Source organism: Aquarana catesbeiana, linkage group LG02 (assembly GCF_042186555.1).
Source record: "Aquarana catesbeiana isolate 2022-GZ linkage group LG02, ASM4218655v1, whole genome shotgun sequence".
NCBI lineage: Eukaryota > Metazoa > Chordata > Amphibia > Anura > Ranidae > Aquarana > Aquarana catesbeiana.
This window is the reverse complement of record NC_133325.1, coordinates 699,873,701-699,893,954: the sequence shown is the minus strand read 5'-3', so window position 1 is coordinate 699,893,954 and position 20,254 is coordinate 699,873,701. Positions and strand designations below refer to the sequence as shown.

The following is a 20,254-nucleotide window of genomic DNA, read 5'->3' as shown; positions in this document are numbered from 1 at the left end:
CATGTTAGTTATCCTGTAGACCTGCTTCCTGAACCTTCCAGGGTTCAATCCGCAGCAGTCAATCCTAGGGTCCACTACCTTAGCGGTGCACTTCTGACTCCTACAGAGTGCATCTGTCACCTGGTCCCAGGTGACCTGACAGAGGGACTGTCCCTGATTTGGAGCAATGTCCCTCTGTACCTCTTTCCCCCTCATTTGTCCCTCATTTTGGTCTGATCTATATAGTTGTGTATAAAATGCACTTTTTATCTTTCAAAAATTGTTTTCCAGTGCTAAACATTTCATCCAATTTCTAAATTGCTACATTTGTACATTTTAAAAGCCAATATAAAGGAATAATAGTGGTAAAAAAGTCCCTTGTGGATTTAATTAACCTTTTTTTTGGGTTAATTCTCCTTTAAGGGGGTGTGGCATGAGGTGTGTCCTTTGCCTACATACATTTGTTAGTAGGTGTCCCTCATTCCCATCTCAAAATGTTGGGAGGTAAGCCATAACTAGTGTCCCAATTGGTAGACTTCTCCGCTATTACTATTCTGGGGGCAACCCAAAATTTGAGAATTTCTTTTACTTTCACTATCGGTGATAATGGTAAACAAGACAAACAGAGAGGGTGAGTGTTCCTAACAGGAGGGCATAAAAACCTGACAAGTGTTATAATCACTCTTCACCCTATCCAAAACTAAAAAAGGTTTTGCCTTTAGTTATACATTAAAACCTTGGATTGCGAGCATAATTCGTTCCAGAGACATGCTTGTAATTCAAAGCACTTGTATATCAAAGCAAATTTCCCCATAAGAAATAATGGAAACTCAAATGATTAGTTCCACGACCATTTATTCATAGGTCCTTCTGTTTATAGTCCATATAAAAAGATTATAGCAATGTGACCAGGTTGTGTAACCATAAAATGTCCATCCACAAATGGAAGCCTCCACAAGGGGATTAGAAGCAAAATCCAGCAGGAGCTACAAAGTATAAAAGAGAAGAGGTGCCTCTAAGTGTAGCAATATGTTGCTAAATGTTGTACCTTCATTAAATGTAACCATATTGCTACACTTAGAGGCGCCTCTCTTCTCTTTTATACTCAGTTGTGAGTGACATGACGCTACTTGTGTATCAAGACATCGCTTATATATCAAGTCAAAATGTATTAAAAAATGTTGCTTGTCTTGCAAAACGCTCTCCAACCAAGGTTTTACTTTAAATAAAGGCAAGTCAAATAATATTATAATGCATAGTGTGGTTTAATAAAAATTTTGAGCAGGTGTCAGCTTGTGTTTAAATATCATATGTTACAAAATCTTTAGGACAGTTTAATATCCCTAAGAGGCTGTCTAAACAAATAAGTGCTTGACTCTGTTATTGTTATCTGATACAGCATTTAGCGATAACCGCAGTAGAAAAGTAGGAGACTCAATGAAGCCATAGAAAGATATAAATGTTATTAGCACTGCATACATGAAGGAACATCAGGAAGGATAGTCCCCTATTTAAATGGCTGAGCTTTAGACCTAATAAGTCTTTTTAACCACTTCAGCTCTGGAAGGTTTTAACCACTCCCTGACCAGGCCATTTTTTGCGATACGTCACTGCATTCATAGGTGTGCGCAGCCTATTGCATTAGGGTGTGCACCCTTAAGGTCAAACACACATGCATGTGCGGGTGTCTACATATATATGACCCCGGCACATAGATCTCCCTGCCAGCACAGTGAGAGAGAACAGCATAAACACTTCTCTTATGGCAGAGCCGGTAAGAGGGAGATCTTTCCCCTGTTTCTGCTGCTACACAGAGCGGTAACACTGATGTGCACGGGGTGATTAGGGTGTGCCTGGGCACACCTGGCACACCCTGTGCGCACGCCTATGACTGCATTGCTTTAACTGACAATTGCGCGGTCATGCGACACTGTACCTAAATACAATTGATGTCCTTTTTTCCCACAAATAGAGCTTTCTTTTGGTGGCATTTGATAACCTCTGCGGTTTTTTTTGCTTGCGCTATAAACAAAGAAGAGCATCAATTTTGAATAAAAGACAATATTGTTTACTTTCTGCTATAAAACATTCCCAATAAAAAAAAATTTAAAAATCGAATTTCTTCATCAGTTTAGGCCAATATATATTCTGCTACATATTTTTGGTAAAAAAATATGTAGTCCTCTTGTCCTCTTCCTACCTCGGTTTCCGTCTCCAAGGATAATCTTAAGTACGAGGTTAGTCAAGTTCTCGATTCCCGGCGCCGTAGAGGCATTCTTCAGTACCTCGTACATTGGGAAGGGTTTGGTCCTGAGGAGAGGTCTTGGATCACTGCATCTGAGATCTTTGCGCCTCCTCTATTGAGGAGGTTTCATCTGGAGTTTCCCTTTAAGCCAGGGCCCAGGCGGAGGAGGGGGAGGCCACATAAGAGGGGGGGCACTGTCATGGTTATGCAATAGAATTTTCTCTGTCAGCTTACCTATCTCCATGTGTTCATCTCTAAAGACCTCTCACCTGACTGGTTTTATAACCTCTCCTCTAAGCATGGCCCCACCCCAGGCCCTATCAGGGAACCCTATATTAACCTGTGCACTGCAAGCCAGCAGTGCTGATCAACCATTGTGTGTTAGCCTCCGTGTGTACTTGTTGTGTTTCCTACGTCTGATTCCTGTTACCGACTTTGGTCTGTTCTCGACTCTCCCTGTCTGCTTGTTACCCTGACCTTTGGTGTGTTATGTTTATCCTTGTCTGCTAGTCGCCCTGACCTTTGGCTTACCCCTTACTTCCCTGTCGTTCCAGCCTGCTGCCTCCTTCTTCTTCTCCTGTAGTCTATGGTGAGTGTGAGCTGTGAGACCCTGGGGGCCGCGACCTGGAGCCAGACTGCATCGCAGTCCATCCTCACCACTAGAGGCTCTGGTGAACACCCGCTGGCTCTTAGACTCCACGCCCTGGGGAATCTATGCTCTAGCTCCCACTGGGATCCATGTTAGTTATCCTGTAGACCTGCTTCCTGAACCTTCCAGGGTTCAATCCGCAGCAGTCAATCCTAGGGTCCACTACCTTAGCGGTGCACTTCTGACTCCTACAGAGTGCATCTGTCACCTGGTCCCAGGTGACCTGACAGAGGGACTGTCCCTGATTTGGAGCAATGTCCCTCTGTACCTCTTTCCCCCTCATTTGTCCCTCATTTTGGTCTGATCTATATAGTTGTGTATAAAATGCACTTTTTATCTTTCAAAAATTGTTTTCCAGTGCTAAACATTTCATCCAATTTCTAAATTGCTACATTTGTACATTTTAAAAGCCAATATAAAGGAATAATAGTGGTAAAAAAGTCCCTTGTGGATTTAATTAACCTTTTTTTTGGGTTAATTCTCCTTTAAGGGGGTGTGGCATGAGGTGTGTCCTTTGCCTACATACATTTGTTAGTAGGTGTCCCTCATTCCCATCTCAAAATGTTGGGAGGTAAGCCATAACTAGTGTCCCAATTGGTAGACTTCTCCGCTATTACTATTCTGGGGGCAACCCAAAATTTGAGAATTTCTTTTACTTTCACTATCGGTGATAATGGTAAACAAGACAAACAGAGAGGGTGAGTGTTCCTAACAGGAGGGCATAAAAACCTGACAAGTGTTATAATCACTCTTCACCCTATCCAAAACTAAAAAAGGTTTTGCCTTTAGTTATACATTAAAACCTTGGATTGCGAGCATAATTCGTTCCAGAGACATGCTTGTAATTCAAAGCACTTGTATATCAAAGCAAATTTCCCCATAAGAAATAATGGAAACTCAAATGATTAGTTCCACGACCATTTATTCATAGGTCCTTCTGTTTATAGTCCATATAAAAAGATTATAGCAATGTGACCAGGTTGTGTAACCATAAAATGTCCATCCACAAATGGAAGCCTCCACAAGGGGATTAGAAGCAAAATCCAGCAGGAGCTACAAAGTATAAAAGAGAAGAGGTGCCTCTAAGTGTAGCAATATGTTGCTAAATGTTGTACCTTCATTAAATGTAACCATATTGCTACACTTAGAGGCGCCTCTCTTCTCTTTTATACTCAGTTGTGAGTGACATGACGCTACTTGTGTATCAAGACATCGCTTATATATCAAGTCAAAATGTATTAAAAAATGTTGCTTGTCTTGCAAAACGCTCTCCAACCAAGGTTTTACTTTAAATAAAGGCAAGTCAAATAATATTATAATGCATAGTGTGGTTTAATAAAAATTTTGAGCAGGTGTCAGCTTGTGTTTAAATATCATATGTTACAAAATCTTTAGGACAGTTTAATATCCCTAAGAGGCTGTCTAAACAAATAAGTGCTTGACTCTGTTATTGTTATCTGATACAGCATTTAGCGATAACCGCAGTAGAAAAGTAGGAGACTCAATGAAGCCATAGAAAGATATAAATGTTATTAGCACTGCATACATGAAGGAACATCAGGAAGGATAGTCCCCTATTTAAATGGCTGAGCTTTAGACCTAATAAGTCTTTTTAACCACTTCAGCTCTGGAAGGTTTTAACCACTCCCTGACCAGGCCATTTTTTGCGATACGTCACTGCATTCATAGGTGTGCGCAGCCTGTTGCATTAGGGTGTGCACCCTTAAGGTCAAACACACATGCATGTGCGGGTGTCTACATATATATGACCCCGGCACATAGATCTCCCTGCCAGCACAGTGAGAGAGAACAGCATAAACACTTCTCTTATGGCAGAGCCGGTAAGAGGGAGATCTTTCCCCTGTTTCTGCTGCTACACAGAGCGGTAACACTGATGTGCACGGGGTGATTAGGGTGTGCCTGGGCACACCTGGCACACCCTGTGCGCACGCCTATGACTGCATTGCTTTAACTGACAATTGCGCGGTCATGCGACACTGTACCTAAATACAATTGATGTCCTTTTTTCCCACAAATAGAGCTTTCTTTTGGTGGCATTTGATAACCTCTGCGGTTTTTTTTGCTTGCGCTATAAACAAAAAAGAGCGTCAATTTTGAATAAAAGACAATATTGTTTACTTTCTGCTATAAAACATTCCCAATAAAAAAAAATTTAAAAATCGAATTTCTTCATCAGTTTAGGCCAATATATATTCTGCTACATATTTTTGGTAACAAAAATCCCAATAAGCGTATATTAATTGGTTTGTGCAAAAGTTATTGCGTCTACAATTTATGGAATATTTTTATGACATTCTTATTTTTATTTGTACTAGTAATGGCAGCGATCAGCATTTTTTAGTGGGACTGCGACATTGCAGCGGACAAGTTGGACACTAAGTGACACTTTTTGGGGACCAGTGACACCAATACAGTGATCAGTGCTAAAAAAAATGCACTTTCACAGTATAAATGACACTGGTAGGGAAGGGGTTAACACCAGGGGTGATCAAGGGGTTAAGTGTATGCCTGGGAGGTGCTTTCTAACTGTGTGGGGGACAGATACACTAAAAATAGATCGTGTTTCAGCTTATCTAATACACAAGATCTCTCTTTTGCTCCCTGACAGATCAGCTGCCTTGTTTACATACAAGCACACCACTGCTCCTTCTCCCCACAGAATGATCAGCGGGCCGCTTCCAATCACAGCAGGAACGGTGGTCTGGCGGAAAGCGCGCGCCCCCTACACTGCGTGCACAAATTCACATACAGCTACGTGATTTTGCGCAGCCGGGCACAGTGCGATGGGCAGTCCGGAAGCAGTTAAACGAGACAGACCACCCCCACCCACACACACTACGTACCCCCTTGGCTTTACTTTAGCCTTCTTCCCATGAGATTCTGGACACCAGTTTGTATAAATTGCTTGTATGTCCACATATTAAATACGGGGTACATTTCTGCCACTACATTTAAAAAATAAAAAATAATAATAATAAAATAACAACAAACACCCAAACTCGAACAAAAAGATACATTAGTAATAATACTACTACTAATAATAATTATTATTATTTTCGTGTTAGGGTTAGGGTGTTTAGTTATTTTATTTTTTAGTGGGTAAGGGTTAAAGTTAAGGGTTAATTATTTATTTATTTTTACTTAGTATTAATTTATTGAATTTATTTATGATTTTTATTCATTTGTGCATTTATTTTACATTTCGTATAATAATAAATAAAATAAAAATTAAATAAAATAATAATTATAAATAACCGTAACCCCAACTCCTAATCCTAACCCTAACCTAAACTGAACTTGAACCCCTTGCCCTAACCCAAAAACATTATAATAAATTAATAATAATAAAAGAAGAAATAAAAGCTAATGAAAAAGCTAAAAAAGGCTGAAATACCTAGCAACAAATGATGCAACAGATAATAGTTTTCTCTATTGGCTAATAAAAAAACACCAAAGCCCAAAAAAGCTGCATACAAACGCGCAAAAAAACATGCAAAAACACGCTGGAAAAGCACTCAAAGACGCTACGCTCAGGTGTAAATGCAGCATAATGCCCTGTACACATGATCGGACATTGATCGGACATTCTGACAACAAAATCCATGGATTTTTTCTGACGGATGTTGGCTCAAACTTGTCTTGCATACACACGGTCGCACAAAGTTGTCGGAAAATCCGATCGTTCTGAATGCGGTGACGTAAAACATGTACGTCGGGACTATAAATGGGGCAGTAGCCAATAGCTTTCATCTCTTTATTTATTCTGAGCATGCGTGGCACTTTGTGCATCAGAATTGTCCACACACGGTTGGAATTTACGCGAACGGATTTTGTTGTCGGAAAATTTTATAGCCTGCTCTCAAACTTTGTGTGTCGGAAATTCCGATGGAAAAAGTTTGATGGAGCCTACACAAGGTCGAATTTCCGACAACAAGGTCCGATCGCACATATTCCGTTGGATAGTCCGACCGTGTGTACAGGGCATAAAGGTAGGTGGGCAAGATGGACTTCCCAAGTAAGTGGCCACTGTGATTGGGAACAAGGGACATAGTGAGCGTATGATTTGAAGCCTGTCCCACTGCCTCCCGATCATAACTAGACACCGGGAGTTGATAGTGAAACTCCTCAGCTGCCAGGGATGCATAGGTATGGTATGTGGGCATATGTGTTACGCAGTCAGCAATAGGTTATATTGAGGTCAATTCCAGGTCAAATGCACCTGTCAGTGAACTCTGAATGATCTTAGAGGGGTCTTAAACTGATCCCAAATGTAAGCCAAATGCACCTGAAAGCAAGCTGCATTTGCCCATTGCCCTAAGTGTGGTTAAGCTGTGAAATTCATTACCACATAAGGTAAAAATGGCAGACCAAACACTGGTATTTTATAAAGCGGCTTAATAATTTCCTACAGCTAAGTGTCCACGTATATAACTACTAAAGAATAATATGAAAATGTATCTGACTGCCCTTGAAGGGTCAGTGTTCTCCTATATGGAAACACTTGCAGCAATTACCCTTCAAGGCTTTGTTTTCCATTTCTCAGAACCAAAACGAAAGAAGTTGTGAGAAGTGGAATTTGATTCACTTACTGAGAGCCTTTATTTTAACCTTGTTTATTACGTTGTAAATAACTATTTTAGGTGAGGGGAGGATTTAAGAATTTCTTTACTCAACAACCCTCAATGCCAGCTGCTGCTTTTACTTTGTCCAAATCTTTTTGTGTTCAGGCCTTTTAATGCTCTATGACAGTGGCCTCCAAAATGCCGTCCGGGGACCAGACCAGTGGCGGCTGGTGCTAAAAAAATTTTTGGGGGGCGCAAACAAACTGAAAAATTCTGAAAATATAAAACATCAATTGCAGCCTCACTGTGTCCATCAAACGCAGCCACTGTGCCCATCAATTGCAGCCACTGTGCCCATCAAATGCCGCCACTGTGCCCATCACATGCCGCCACTGTGCCCATCAAATGCCGCCACTGTGCCATCAAATGCCGCCACTGTGCCCATCAAATACTGCAACTGTGTCATCAAATGCTGCCACTGTGCTCATGAATTGAGCCACTGTGCCCATCAAATGCCGCCACTGTGCCCATCAAATGCTGCACTGTGCCCATCAAATGCTGCCACTGTGCCATAAAATGCGGCCACTGTGCCCATCAAATGCTGCCACTGTGCCCATCAAATGCTGCCACTGTGCCCATCAAATGCTGCAACTGTGTCATCAAATACCACCACTGTGCCATCAAATGCTGCCACTATGCCATCGAATGCCACAGTGCCACTGTGCCCATGAATTGCAGCCACTGTGCCCATCAAACACCAACACTGTGCCCATCAAACGCAGCCACTGTGCCCATAAAACGCAGCCACTGTGCCCATAAAACGCAGCCACAGTGCCCATCAAATACTGTCACTGTGCCCATCAAATGCTGCAACTATGCTATAAAATGCTGCCACTGTGTCCATCAAATGCCGCCACTGTGCCATCAAATGCTGCCACTATGCCATCGAATGCCGCCACTGTGACCCCCCCTGCTCACCGTCTGCCCAGCACTTACACTGTCTCGGTGGGGCAGCAGGTGACAGCGGCGAGCAGTGTCCTCCATGCGTCTCCTCTTGTCCTCTCCTCCCGTCTTCTCCTCCTGATAGGTGTCCAATCATAGCGCCTGTCGTTTCAGCCAGACCCGAGCACCTGATTGGTGGAGAGGCGGTTCAGTGTTAGGAAAGTGAATATTCATTCACTTTTCTAACACACCTGGGTGGACTGCGAGCGCCAAGCATGCCGCTCACAGTTCACCTATTTTGAAGCCTAATAGAACCTATGGCTCTAATCAGGTGCTTCAAAAACACCCCCGCCGCGGTAATTAAGGCGCCCTTTTTGGGCGCCTGAATAGGGAGTGGCAGCGGTGGCCATGGATAGATTCATGCTATGCATGAATCTATCCATTGGTCATAGAGGGGATGGCTGGAAAGAGGGGGCGGCGCCCCTGCGCCCTTATGGACCCACCGCCATTGGACCAGATGCAGCCCTTTTCTTGCTTTATCCAGCCCTTGGGGCATTATTCTCCCCACTGTCAGCAACAGTGGGGCATAGTTCTTGCCACTGACACCGAAAATGGGGTACTAGTTCTCCCTCATTGACACCAACAATGGAGCACTATTCTTCCCATTAATACCAATGATGGGGCACTATTCCTGCCACAAATACCAATGATGCAGCACTATTTCTCCCAATGAAACCAATAATGGAGCACTATTATTTCCTATGACACCAATGATGGGGCACTATTCCTCCCACTGACACCAATGATGGAATATGATGGGGCACTATTCCACTGGCACCAATGATGGGGCACATTAATTCCAATGACAGGGCATTGTTTACTTCCACTGACACTAGGACATTTTCTTCTCCCACTTGCCACAATCTAGCCCCCCTAAAGTTTGAAGGACAGTAAACTAGTCTTTTGTTTAGAAGGTTTGGAGACTACTGCTCTATGACAATGTCAGCTTTATAGACAAAGTATTGTGACATTTTTATTGATAGGGATTCAAAGTGTTATATATGCCAATTTTAAAAAACATGGAAAAACTAAGTAATTGGCTAACAGAAGTGAGAGAGAAGACAGAATGTTGCAGGGGAACGCCATGCTACCCGCAGCCCAGTCCTCTACCAAGTACTAGGACTCTGGTTGATATGCAATCTGCTTAGCTAAATACATGACAGTGAATGGTCTAAAGAGGTTATCTTTGGAAGAACATAAAATAATTATTTGGTCAACTAAGATGCATTTTTGGAGTCATTAACATATTACTGTATATATTTTTTTGTAATATAGGCAAGAGGAAGAAAGATTGAACAGACTGCTGGAGGGTGCCAGGAGGGAATATGAAAAGGAGAAATCTGATCTTGAAAATCAACTCAGACAGGTTTGAGTAATACCCTGTTTTACTGTAAAGGCTGATTTGCTAAATATTTTTGTTTAGATGTGTGATATCTGTGTTTATTTCAGTTACGGTATGTACTGGGAGTTTTAAAAAAAATGCAATTTTTGGCACTTGATTGGTTAGCTGGAGCTTATACAGCTTACAAAGATGAATGAAAAAAAAATAGCAAATCACCTACTTGTCAGTCCTACATAAAAACAGATTTGTTTTTTGGATCTTCCTCAGGTATTATGAATGGCATTAAAGAATGGTATATAAAAAGTAATGAATAACATATTGCTGCCGTTCTGTCACAATGCTGTAAAGACAGATATATACAGTATCTCACAAAAGTGAGTACACCCCTCACATTTTTGTAAATATGTTATTCTATCTTTTCATGTGACAACACTGAAGAAATAACACTTTGCTACAATGTAAAGTAGTGAGTGTACAGCTTGTATAACAATGCAAATTTGCTTTTCCCTCAAAATAACTCAACACACAGCCATTAATGTCTAAACCACTGGCAACAAAAGTGAGTACACCCCTAAGTGAAAATGTCCAAATAGGGCCCAAAGTGTCAATATTTTATGTGGCCACCATTATTTTCCAGCACTGCCTTAATCCTCCTGGGCACGGAGTTCACCAGAGCTACACAGGTTGCCACTGGAGTCCTCTTCCACTCCTCCATGACGACATCACGGAGCTGGTGGATATTAGAGACCTTGTGCTCCTCCACCTTCCGTTTGAGGATGCCCCACAGATGCTCAATAGGGTTTAGGTCTGGTGACATGCTTGGCCAGTCCATCACATTTACCCCTCAGCTTCTTTAGCAAGGCAGTGATCGTCTTGGAGGTGTTTGGGGTCGTTATCATGTTGGAATACTGCCCTGCGGCCCAGTCTCCGAAGGGAGGGGATCATGCTCTGCTTCAGTATGTCACAGTACATGTTGGCATTCATGGTTCCCGCAATGAACTGTAGCTCCCCAATGCCGGCAGCACTCATGCAGCCCGAGACCATGATTGACTGTAGGCAAGACACACTTGTCTTTGTACTCTTCACCTGGTTGCTGCCACACATGCTTGACACCATCTGAACCAAATAAGTTTATCTTGGTCTCATCAGACCACAGGACATGGTTCCAGCAATCCATGTCCTTAGTCTGCTTGTCTTCAGCAAACTGTTTGCAGGCTTTCTAGGGCATCATCTTTAGAAGAGGCTTCCTTCTGGGATGACATCCATGCAGACCAATTTGATGCAGTGTGCGGCGTATGGTCTGAGCACTGACAGGCTGACCCCCCACCCCTTCAACCTCTGCTGCAATGCTGGCAGCACTCATACGTCTATTTCCCAAAGACAACCTCTGGATATAACGCTGAGCATGTTCACTCAACTTCTTTGGGCGACCATGGTGAGGCCTGTTCTGAGTGGAACCTGTCCTGTTCAACCACTGTATGGTCTTGGCCACTGTGCTGCAGCTCAGTTTCAGGGTCTTGGCAATCTTATTATAGCCTAGGCCATCTTTATGTAGAGCAACAATTCTTTTTTTTCAGATCCTCAGAGAGTTCTTTGCCATGAGGTGTCATGTTGAACTTCCAGTAACCAGTATGAGAGAATTAAAGCCTTAACACCAAAATTGAACACACCTGCTGCCCATTCACACCTGAGACCTTGTAACACTAACGAGTCACATGACACCGAAGAGGGAAAATGGCTAATTGGGCCCAATTTGGACATTTTCACTTAGGGGTATACTCACTTTTGTTGCCAGCGGTTTAGACATTAATGGCTGTGTGTTGAGTTATTTTGAGGGGACAGCAAATTTACACTGTTATACAAGCTGTACACTCACTACTTTACATTGTAGCAAAATGTCATTTCTTCAGTGTTGTCACATGAAAAGATATAATTAAATATTTACAAAAATGTGAGGGGTGTACTCACTTTTGTGAGATACTGTATATTAAAGCCAGCACTCAACCAAGTACCTGTGGTAAAATAAAAGTTTATTAGCATACAGGTAAAAATCCATGAATGTAGCACCTCTAACGCGTTTCAGTCTAGAGTGGCATTAATCATGTGATTAAGACCACTCCAGGCTTAAAACGCGCCAGCAGTGCTAAATTCATGGATCTTTACCCTATATGCTAATAAACTTTTATTTTATCACAAGTACTTGTGGTCTAGTGTGGGCTTCAATATATACCTGGTCTAAATGGGATGTTTTGGGTTGAGCGCAATGAGTTTTTATGATGAATGCAGTGAAGACAGCCTGTCCATTCACCAGACACTGTCAGCATCACGCTAGTATGAGGCTCAATGTAATCTAGCATTGTGCAGGAGTAGAGAATACCAAAATATGAATAAAGAAGAGGATAGGGAAATTAAAGCTTAAATGGGTTGTAAACCCCCGTGTTTTTTCACCTTAACCACTTGCCGACCAGCCACCGCAGTTGTACTGCGGCAGAATGGCACGGCTGGGCGAAACAACGTTATGTTATGTCGCTTCTCCCTGTGGCCACTAGGGGCGTGCGCCCACTGCTCACCCCCCAGAGCACGATCACCGCTGGGCTCCCGCGATCGCGGCTGACACACAGAGAACCGGGATCGTCTATTCATACAGAGTATGAACAGTTATCTGTCATCTCCCCTACACAGTCCCATCCCCCTTCAGTTAGAATCACCTCCCAGGGAACACAATTAACCCCTTGATCGCCCCCTAATGTTAACCCCTTCCCTGCCAGTGACATTTTTACAGTAATCAATGCATTTTTATAGCACTGATCACTGTATAAATGCCAATTGGCCCAAAAATGTGTCAAAATTGTCTGATGTGTCCGCCATAATGTCGCAGTCCCAATAAAAATCGCAGATCGCTGCCATTACTAGTAAAAAAAAAATAGTAAAAATGCCATAAAGCGATCCCCTATTTTGTAGACACTATAACTTTTGCGGGCCTACATTTAGGGTCTACATCCTCTTGTTCATTTTCCTGTAATAAATATATATTTTTTACTGCAGATAAGTTAAAATTTAGTGGAAACTCTATCCTATGTGGTTTGTTCACATCTATGTACTGGAATTTAATGTGTTTTTAAAGGGAAATGATAGGGGCCCATTTACATCTACCCCTGTTGTGAATATGACATTAGATGTGCCTAATGAAAACCGAACATGCTCATTTTCTTTTTTTGTACACAGTATGTCATTTTGTGTTCATTTTGTTCTTTTTTACCAGGAGCAGCAGCAGAACTATGAATTAGAGAAGAGGGCAACTAAGCAGATAAATGACTTGCAAAGTGAAGTCAGAAGGCTGTTACAGCAAAGAAGGGTAAAAAATCAATCGTTATTAAATCAAACACTCTACACTGAAATAATGGCAGGAAATAAGTTCAACTGTAGAAAAAAAGAAAAGGGAAAAAAGTTTCATATATTTTTTTTCAGAGAATATTAACCCATTCCTGTTCCTATTTTGAAGTTACAGTAGATTTAGTTTATTTCAAAGAATTCTTTATTTGACTGAATCAAAAGGAGCCTATTAATGTACAGATATGGGAGCTGCCATTGTTCAGCTGTTGTTACAGGTGCACACTATTCTTGCTTCACTGCTTAAAGTGTCACTAAACCCAGGAGTCTGCATTCACTATATCCGGTCTCCCACAGTACACAGAAATGCAATTATTTTGGTAAATATAAACTACTAAATACTTTTTTTATCAGCAGCTAGAGCAATCTTGTGACTTCTATGAGTGTCTGGTTAAAGCTCGTAGGTGGAGTTTTCATTCCCCCACGATTGTCCTATGAAAATGCAGGACCCCTGACCTTCTGTCTGGACAGTGATGATTAGCCCTGGGCTGTTCACATGCACCCCCCCCAAGAGGAAAAAACTCTCTAGCAATACACATCAAACTGAGCATGTGCAGCCTGTCCCCTGGCTCTGTATATATCATGAGATATATTGAGATATATTGGAGAGATTAGGTTCCACAGTGAATATATCAAGCATGCTTTACTGCATATACAGACTGATTTTACTGTTGTGGGTTTAGTAACACTTTAATGAGTCACTCACCTGGACCTGGTATGCCTGTCTTGACTGGCATTGAAGCAAGGTAATATGGAGACCACCTGACCAAATATATGTATTCTAAACCCTTCCAGATAAGACTTCTTTTAAAGACCTTATAAGACTCCAAGCAGCTGTTTTGATTTAGTGCAGATTTATAAATAGTATGGATTTCCTGAAGCAGTAATTTTGGCTTTCATGCACCAAGGTGGAATAGGTTTCCTGGACTGTACAAAGTATTATATTACAGCACATTTCAGGCATCTAGAATCCAATTCTATGATTTTATAGCATTAACTGTTGGAGTAGAGAACATTTGGATTGCTTCATCCATCCATCTAAGCTCAGTGCTTTGAAGCACAAGTGAAACTATTCCAAATTCTATGATCATCACTAAATTTGACTAAAGGCAATGTAAAGACAAGTTCTAGTTTATCAGAGCTAGCTCTATATAGTACATACAATTTTTATTTAAAGTTTGTGTCTCCTCCCCTTCCAAAAACTTCTTTAAAGTGTGAAACATGGAGTTAAGCCTTGTACACACAATCGGATTTTCCACAGAAAAAGGATCAGACTTTTCTCCGAAGGGTGTGTGCCGTGAACTTGTCTTGCATACAAATGGTACACAATCGTTGGCACGAACGTAGTGACGTACTACGTGGAATTTCAGCTCTTGAGCGCCGCCCTTTGGGCACCTTCTGCTAATGTCGTGTTTGGTGAGCATTGATTCTGAGCATGCGTGTTTGTACTTTGGACTTTTGTGTGACGGACTTGTGTACAGACGATAGGAAAATCTGAAAACAGACTAATGATATACTGTAGCTGTGCTGCGTATTTTTAAATGTCATACATTTACTGGATTTGCATAATGGAAGTTTAAACTTTGAACTTTAATGCGTCTTTAATCATTGTATCTGTGCAGCATAGGCCTAGGTTATCCAAACAGTAGTTCACATATTTCTCTTTCTGTTGTAGAGATCTTTTGGTGGACACTCCATAGAAAGGTAATGGCATATAATGGATAGCGATGATCAGTGAAAAGTGCGTACTGTAAGTCTGTTGCTTAGCTATAATCACAACAGAGATCTTTGTCTTCAAAAGCAAGCTTGCGGTTAAAAGAAGCCTAGAAAATCTCTGTCTTTGCCATGAGCATACCTTGAACTTTTGAAAATTATAATTCCTGAGAATGGGGGTGGAGCAGTAGGTGTGGCACAATTTTGGTAACAATGGATGGGGCTTAAATCTTACGCCTACATAAAGAATGCAGGGGTTAAAAGTATGTAATGTCTTTGATTCAAGACTGGAAAAGAGATGTCAATACCACACTTAATATTTTGAGAGGCTAAGAATAATAATTATAAGAAGCTAATATTTGAACACAGGGGATGCCCACATAAATATACTAAGATATGGGACAAATAGCTATCCCATGCTGGGACGTGTACTATTGATTTATTGTATATGCCACATACATAGTAGTGGATTAACAATCAAATTGTACCCACTTTTCCTCTCTAGCCTGCTAACAGGCCTAATTTCCATGTTCTTGTATGAGCCATGATCGATGAAGTCTTGATCGATGAAGTCATGATCGATGAAGTCTTGATCGATGAAGTCATGATCGATGAAATCTAATGCTTTATGACTTCAAATTTTGGTATCATGTTATGTCTTTTCCACCACCATTTGTGGTATACTTTCTTCATACTGGGTGTCTGTACCATTTACGATTTCTCAATAAAACTGTTTTCTGATTCTGAAAAAAAAAGTATGTACTGTACAGAGTGTAGGTGGCAGGAGTATGTAACATACATAGTGCAGGGGTCCAACTTGGATAATGTATATAGTGCAGGGGCTGGAGTGGGTAACTTACAGGTTTCAGGTGTCAAATGTACAAATTGAGGGGGTCAGGAGTAGGTAATGCACAGACCGCAAAGGTCAGGAGTATGGTACATAGTTTAGGATTTATAAGTACATACAGCCTAGTGCACGGCATTCTTTTGATCCTTTTCACTGCCACCCTCTTATAAACAGCACAGCTGTACCATCCATGCACATACATACACACTGCATACACATACATACACACTGCATACATATACAGATACATACATACATACACACTGCATACAGATACAGATACATACATACACACTGCATACATGAGTAGACAGAGTACAAAGAATGCTTATAAAAGATAAAAGGTAAGTATGAAGAACTGAACTTGCAGTGTGTGTATGGATTTGGAGTGCTAACTGTTCCAATACTCATAGATTTAATAGACCCTAAGCCTTTGTAATGTGTTCTGTTCCAGTGTCATGGCTCCGCCACCTTCAGTGAGTTCACAGACCCCTTCAGAGAGAAGGCCAACTGCCACTCCATTGTCTCCTGGACAGGACACTGGTTTGTTGATAATGTTAATTACATTTGTCCCTATAGAGACTATTTTCTATAGAGATCTTTCTTATGTGATCTATGATGTCCACATACTTTGCTTTTTTTTTCCAGGGACACTTCCCACTATTAAAGAAGTCAATGGAAAAACAGCCAACACTGTAGTGCTTGATCTGGTAAAGCACATGATGGATTCTGCAGACATGTGTAAGACTGAATTTTATCACATTTTACAGGAGCATTAAGAATACAAGCAGCTTGTTACCATCCAGCAATAAGCATCTAGTTTAGAAGGAAAAACTGACTTTGTGTAGCAACAGTAACACCTAGTGGCCATTATGTTTGTTGCATTTGTTCTAGCTGTAAGGTGCATTTCTGATCCTGGCCTGGCTTGAGCTACAACTAATTGAAGAACAGTTTACTCTACAGTAAACTGTAAATGTATAGCAGCATTCATCATGGTGTTCAGTATTCTATGTAGCATGCAGCATATGACCCTATGTCCAGTAGCATTAAATCAGACGTAGGCAGGCCATACATGGGTGGAATTTGGAAAGAATTTTCTTTTTTGAAAATCTTATCTAAGAATTTTCGTTCGAATTTCGCACCATTAGTGGGCTGCAGCAACAGCTGATTTTCGTGTGGCCATCGAATTTGAGTAATCGGGCATGTTGTAAATTTTTTGAAAAAGTAATGATTTTCTTATCAATGATGGGAGAATTGTGCAAGAAATGTAATCGAAAAAGAAACTGTGCATGTGCAAGAAAAGAAAATTCCTGTAAAGAAAAGAAGATATCCAGCCATGAAAATTATTTTTTGTAGCAACCGGAGGTGAAATTGAAGGCTTGGTTGGTTGAATTTCGAAATCAATGGTGGCACCATCGGATCACAAAACGCACAAAATCTCTGATTTTCAATAGAAAATTCTTTCGAAATTTGACCATGTATGGCCAGCCTAAGTGTAGTATTTTTTTTTTTTTTTATGGTTTTATATTCACATGCGAATAATTATACAGTGAACACATGAAAATTGACATAGTTGTAAATACACATCAAGTATAAAGTGTAGTATCTTTATATACAGAGTGTACATTTGTTATTGTGACAAACACAGAAATGAAATGATTTTCCAAAAATTTGAATATATTGGATGCAACGGATACATACCTCTCACTTTGGGGCAACTGTAAAAATGCAGCAACATCCTATTGTTTATTGTAGCCTCCCTGGCGGTTTTCCCGAGTGTGGCTCGGGGTTAAAATTCAGTCCCATTAGCGGTAACCCCGAGCCACACTCGGGATCGCATTGCAGGATCCTGGGGCGGCGTTACTTACCTTGTCCCCGGGATCCTGCGATGTCCCCCCCAGTGTCCGTGGGCTCCGTCCTCTGCCCGAAGCCTCTCCGTGCCAGGCTCCGTTCCCTGCGAGCGTTGCGACGCACGGGGGCGGAGCCTGGCGGCAAATTCAAAGAACTGTAAAAAGCATAACACATACAGTACTGTAATCTTACAGATTACAGTACTGTATGAAATGATTTCACATCCCTTTTGTCCCCAGTGCTTTGTCCAATGCCCTGCATGCAGTTCTATATTATATATACTGTTCTTTCTGGCTGGAAACTGGAGATTGTCCATAGCAACCAAAAAGTGTCCCTTTAAGTCAAAAATGGTTTTAGACCAGCTAGAAAACAGCGATAGTAAATTAGAACACTTGCAGAATTGAGCGATAGTGAATCGTGGGGAAATTTATTTTATTATTATTTTATTTTTATTTTTTTAATTATTTATTTTTATTTATTATATTATAATTTATGTTTTTGTGTTTCAAACTTTATCATACCCGGGATATCTACTAGACTCTTGTTTGGACAGATTTAAGTGTGTTATTGTTAAGAATTACAGACCTACAATATAAAACGCCAAATTTCCATGCAAAATAATTGTACTGCTTTCAGCACCTAAAATCCGAAATAATCATACCGCCAGGGAGGTTAAAGCTGAAGTATGCCCAAAATAATTGTATTTAATGAATGCAAGTCATTCTGTGATTGGAAGAGGGAGAGTAAGAGGGAGAAGCAACACAAGGAGCTTACCAGATATGTTGCAGTGCAAGACGCATGCTGATTTGAAAATAGACCAGAATGACAGATGGTAAGCTTATCAGTGTGCTACTTCTCCTTTCACTGTCCAGTCAAAAAGTGTGTGTTTTTGGGGGGGGATGGGGGAGAGAAAATGAAACTGCAGCAGAAAAAATTAGGTCTCCTGCTCTGTCAGGCAGGACTGTGTTGTGTGACAGAGCTGTGTAAATCCAAAGTCTGAATGGACAAAAATACAAATCTTTTGACAGGTAACCTATATGTATTTCATCTGTGTAATTAGTAGCTTGGTTGGGGCTCACCTTCAAATATTACAGTATTACTAGCTAGGAATAATACTTCACATTGTGATGCTTATTTCCCAAAAAACATTTTTTTAATTATTTTAAACTTTTTTTGTAATTTTACTTTTATTTTCATAGTCATTAATGGCCGGACTGTAGCAGAAAAAGATACATTGAATGGAATTACAAGAAAACACCAGAAGAACCACAAAGAGGATGTGAAGAATGCAGAGGTAATTTATGTTAATGGACTGTATTGATGCATATACTAAATACTACTGTATATGTCAGATATGGAGTATGATAGGTGCCAAACAAAGAAAAGAAAATTGGTCTTTCAGAATCAAACTTCATCCCAGATGTGCCTATTGTGCTCAAGAATAAAACCTTATGAATGTTTATTGGCCCAATTTAAGGCCTAGCCTCTCTTCTGCTTTTCTACTTTGTCCAAAAACCAATCAAACTGTAATCACACAACCGCCAAAAAACAATGTGAGAACCTTTTTGCCAAGGTATGCCTACATACAGAGCTCAACAGATTATAGTTTAGCTCAGTCCATTCCCCAGTCTTTCACTAAGACAGAATATAAGGTGTGCCCTGCCTTCACAATTACCACAAAGCAGTTGGGGTTTGGTTGCATCAGTGTTTTCAGGGTGTCTTCCTTAGGAGAGGCCAAGTGGCGACAACTGAAAGGCAGGCCATAAGTGAATAGTTACAGGAGTGGAGATTAGAGTTGGGCAAACAGTTGGAGCCATGCAAAACTTTAGCCTGAACATCGCCTGTTCGCCCGTTCGGCGAACACCTGAATTTGTGGGGCGCTCGGTGGGATGTTCTGTCCGTGATGTCACCTATTTAGGAACTATCAAATGGCGGAGCAGGCATTTGGCGGTTAGCCTTTGTTGGTGGTGGTGTCATAATTGACGATGGATCGGGGGACACTGTTTATTTTTTTTAATAAAGGAATTGTCAAAAACTGCTTCCTAGCTTTATTTATTTTTGACACTTTTTTGGTGAATGAGTAGGGGTACAATGTTCACATAGGGAGGGGGCTGGGATCTGGGGGCCTTCTTGTTAAAGGGGGCTTCCAGATTCTGAAAGCCCCTGCCCGCAGACTCCTACAACCACAGCCCAGAGTTGTGGGGAAGAGGCCCTTGTCCCCATCAACATGGGGACAAGGTGCTGAAGCACCCCCCCATGTTGAGTGCATGTGGCCTGGTATAGTTCAGAAGGGGGGAGCTCGCTCGTCCCCCCCTTTCCTGACCTGCCAGGCTGCATGCTTAGATAAGGGTCTGGTATGGATTTTGGGGGGACCCCACGCCGTTTTCTTTTAACATTTTTTATATTGCCAGCAATGGTATTGTACTGCCGGAAACTTAAATGTCATTTTTTTTCTTTATAAATGGCAGTTTTGCTGCAGCAGGTTCTACGAGTACACGGTACAGATGCACCATTTTACAGGCACTATATTTAAAGGAATTTTTCGTTTTTTATTGTTTCACTTTAAGCATCATTAAAATCAGTGCTCCTGTAAAATAGATCATTGATACATGTCCCCCAGGGCAGTATCCAGGTCCCCAAACTCTTTTTATGG

General features: G+C 41.2%; 1 protein-coding gene across 8 annotated transcripts in view; it reads left to right on the top strand.

Moving 5' to 3' along the window:
- The window catches only part of LOC141129101 (uncharacterized), a 170,907-nt gene that overhangs the window by 116,470 nt on the left and 34,183 nt on the right, over window positions 1-20,254 (top strand). For all 8 annotated transcript variants that reach the window (XM_073616893.1, XM_073616891.1, XM_073616894.1 and 5 more), the window contains 6 exons: window positions 9,734-9,824; window positions 13,063-13,155; window positions 14,866-14,894; window positions 16,205-16,293; window positions 16,399-16,491; window positions 18,801-18,895. In XM_073616893.1, the coding sequence (XP_073472994.1) occupies window positions 9,734-9,824; window positions 13,063-13,155; window positions 14,866-14,894; window positions 16,205-16,293; window positions 16,399-16,491; window positions 18,801-18,895 (490 nt within the window). The remainder of the gene's footprint in view (window positions 1-9,733; window positions 9,825-13,062; window positions 13,156-14,865; window positions 14,895-16,204; window positions 16,294-16,398; window positions 16,492-18,800; window positions 18,896-20,254) is intronic.